At 63.3% G+C, this 1,146-nt stretch overlaps 1 protein-coding gene across 1 annotated transcript; it reads right to left on the bottom strand.

Moving 5' to 3' along the window:
• Positions 1-231: 231 nt before the first annotated feature.
• LOC119318168 lies at positions 232-900 on the bottom strand. Its single transcript, XM_037592689.1, has one exon. It carries the CDS (start codon positions 762-764, stop codon positions 267-269), a length of 498 nt encoding a protein of 165 aa, XP_037448586.1. The 5' UTR covers positions 765-900; the 3' UTR covers positions 232-266.
• Between the last annotated feature and the right edge of the window lie 246 nt (positions 901-1,146).

Here is a 1,146-nt window from a genome sequence, read left to right as displayed (position 1 = left end):
ACCGTAGGTAGGAGTTAGGAGTATTGGAAGTTAACGTGGAGTTTGTTAGGATTTAATTATTAGAGATAATCCTTGTTGTAAATAACAGCATGCACGGGATGCTCTCGAGGCAACCGCCGCCTCGTTCGTGCGGGAACCTCTCCAGGCAACCGTCGCATCCGCTCCTCGCATCCCCTCAAACAGGCGCATCTTCTCATAAGCGTCGGTTCCCCTTGTATAAATGTGTGATCATCAATGGAATAAGACACTTCGATCAAATCATTCTTTCACACGTTATCAGCACTTGTCTCTGCCCAGAGCACGCATAGGCAAATCACGCCGGCGACAGTCGCCGGAAAAGAGAGCCAGAAGGGAAGAAAGGAAAAGGTGAGAGGATGCCTCGTGGTCTCCTGTCCTTCTTCCTGCACCTTGTTCGTAGCGGCGGTAGACGCTGACAGGGCCGTCGCCGTCGCCATGGTGTTGGTGGACTTCGCCGCCACAACCGCCACGCCCGTGCTCTGCGCCGGTTCGGAGGCCGCCGGAACGGTTTCCGTCGCCGTGGACCACGTCTTGGACATGGCGTCCGAGGTCGCGATGGTGCTGGGCCTTTTAATGCTCCGCCCGAACCGGCCATGCCGGCGGCGGCGCCGCTCCCGGCCTGGATTCTTGCCGGACCGGCCACTCCAAACCTGTACGCGGACGAGGTACTGGAGCCCGCGGACGACGCAGTGGACGTCGAGCCGGAACTTGCGGCTCCTCCACCACCGCGTCCGTGCCCGGTGCATGGTTGGGGGCCATGGGTGGTCCTGCAGCCACCCCCGCCACAAGATTACGAGGTCCAGGAGGAGGCCGAACCTGCGCCGCCTGTGCCGCCCGCGCAGCCGGACTCCCCGCGTCTTCCATCTCCGACGCCGGCGCACGAGGCGGCCGGCGCTGGGGCTTCTTCGTCGAGCGCTAGCCTCGGGCTGCGCCTCCCCGCGCGGGCTGCTGCGCTCGGGGACGTCTTCGACAACTGGGCGAGCAGCTCCACTGGCCCATCGGCGCCCCGCCGCTGGCACATAGTGCCGCGGGCCGAGCTGCAACGCAGCCGCGCGGTGGTTCTCGGACTGGCCAACGGCCACTCCAACGGCGTCGCACCTGGGACGCAGCTTCCTGGTGAATTTTCTT

This window comes from Triticum dicoccoides, chromosome 6A (genome assembly GCF_002162155.2).
Source record: "Triticum dicoccoides isolate Atlit2015 ecotype Zavitan chromosome 6A, WEW_v2.0, whole genome shotgun sequence".
Classification (NCBI taxonomy): domain Eukaryota; kingdom Viridiplantae; phylum Streptophyta; class Magnoliopsida; order Poales; family Poaceae; genus Triticum; species Triticum dicoccoides.
This window is presented reverse-complemented; position numbering and strand designations above follow the sequence as displayed.

Excerpts from the sequence above, each read along its gene's own strand:
- LOC119318168 (XM_037592689.1), bottom strand. The coding sequence starts at position 764 with ATGCACCGGGCACGGACGCGGTGGTGGAGGAGCCGCAAGTTCCGGCTC.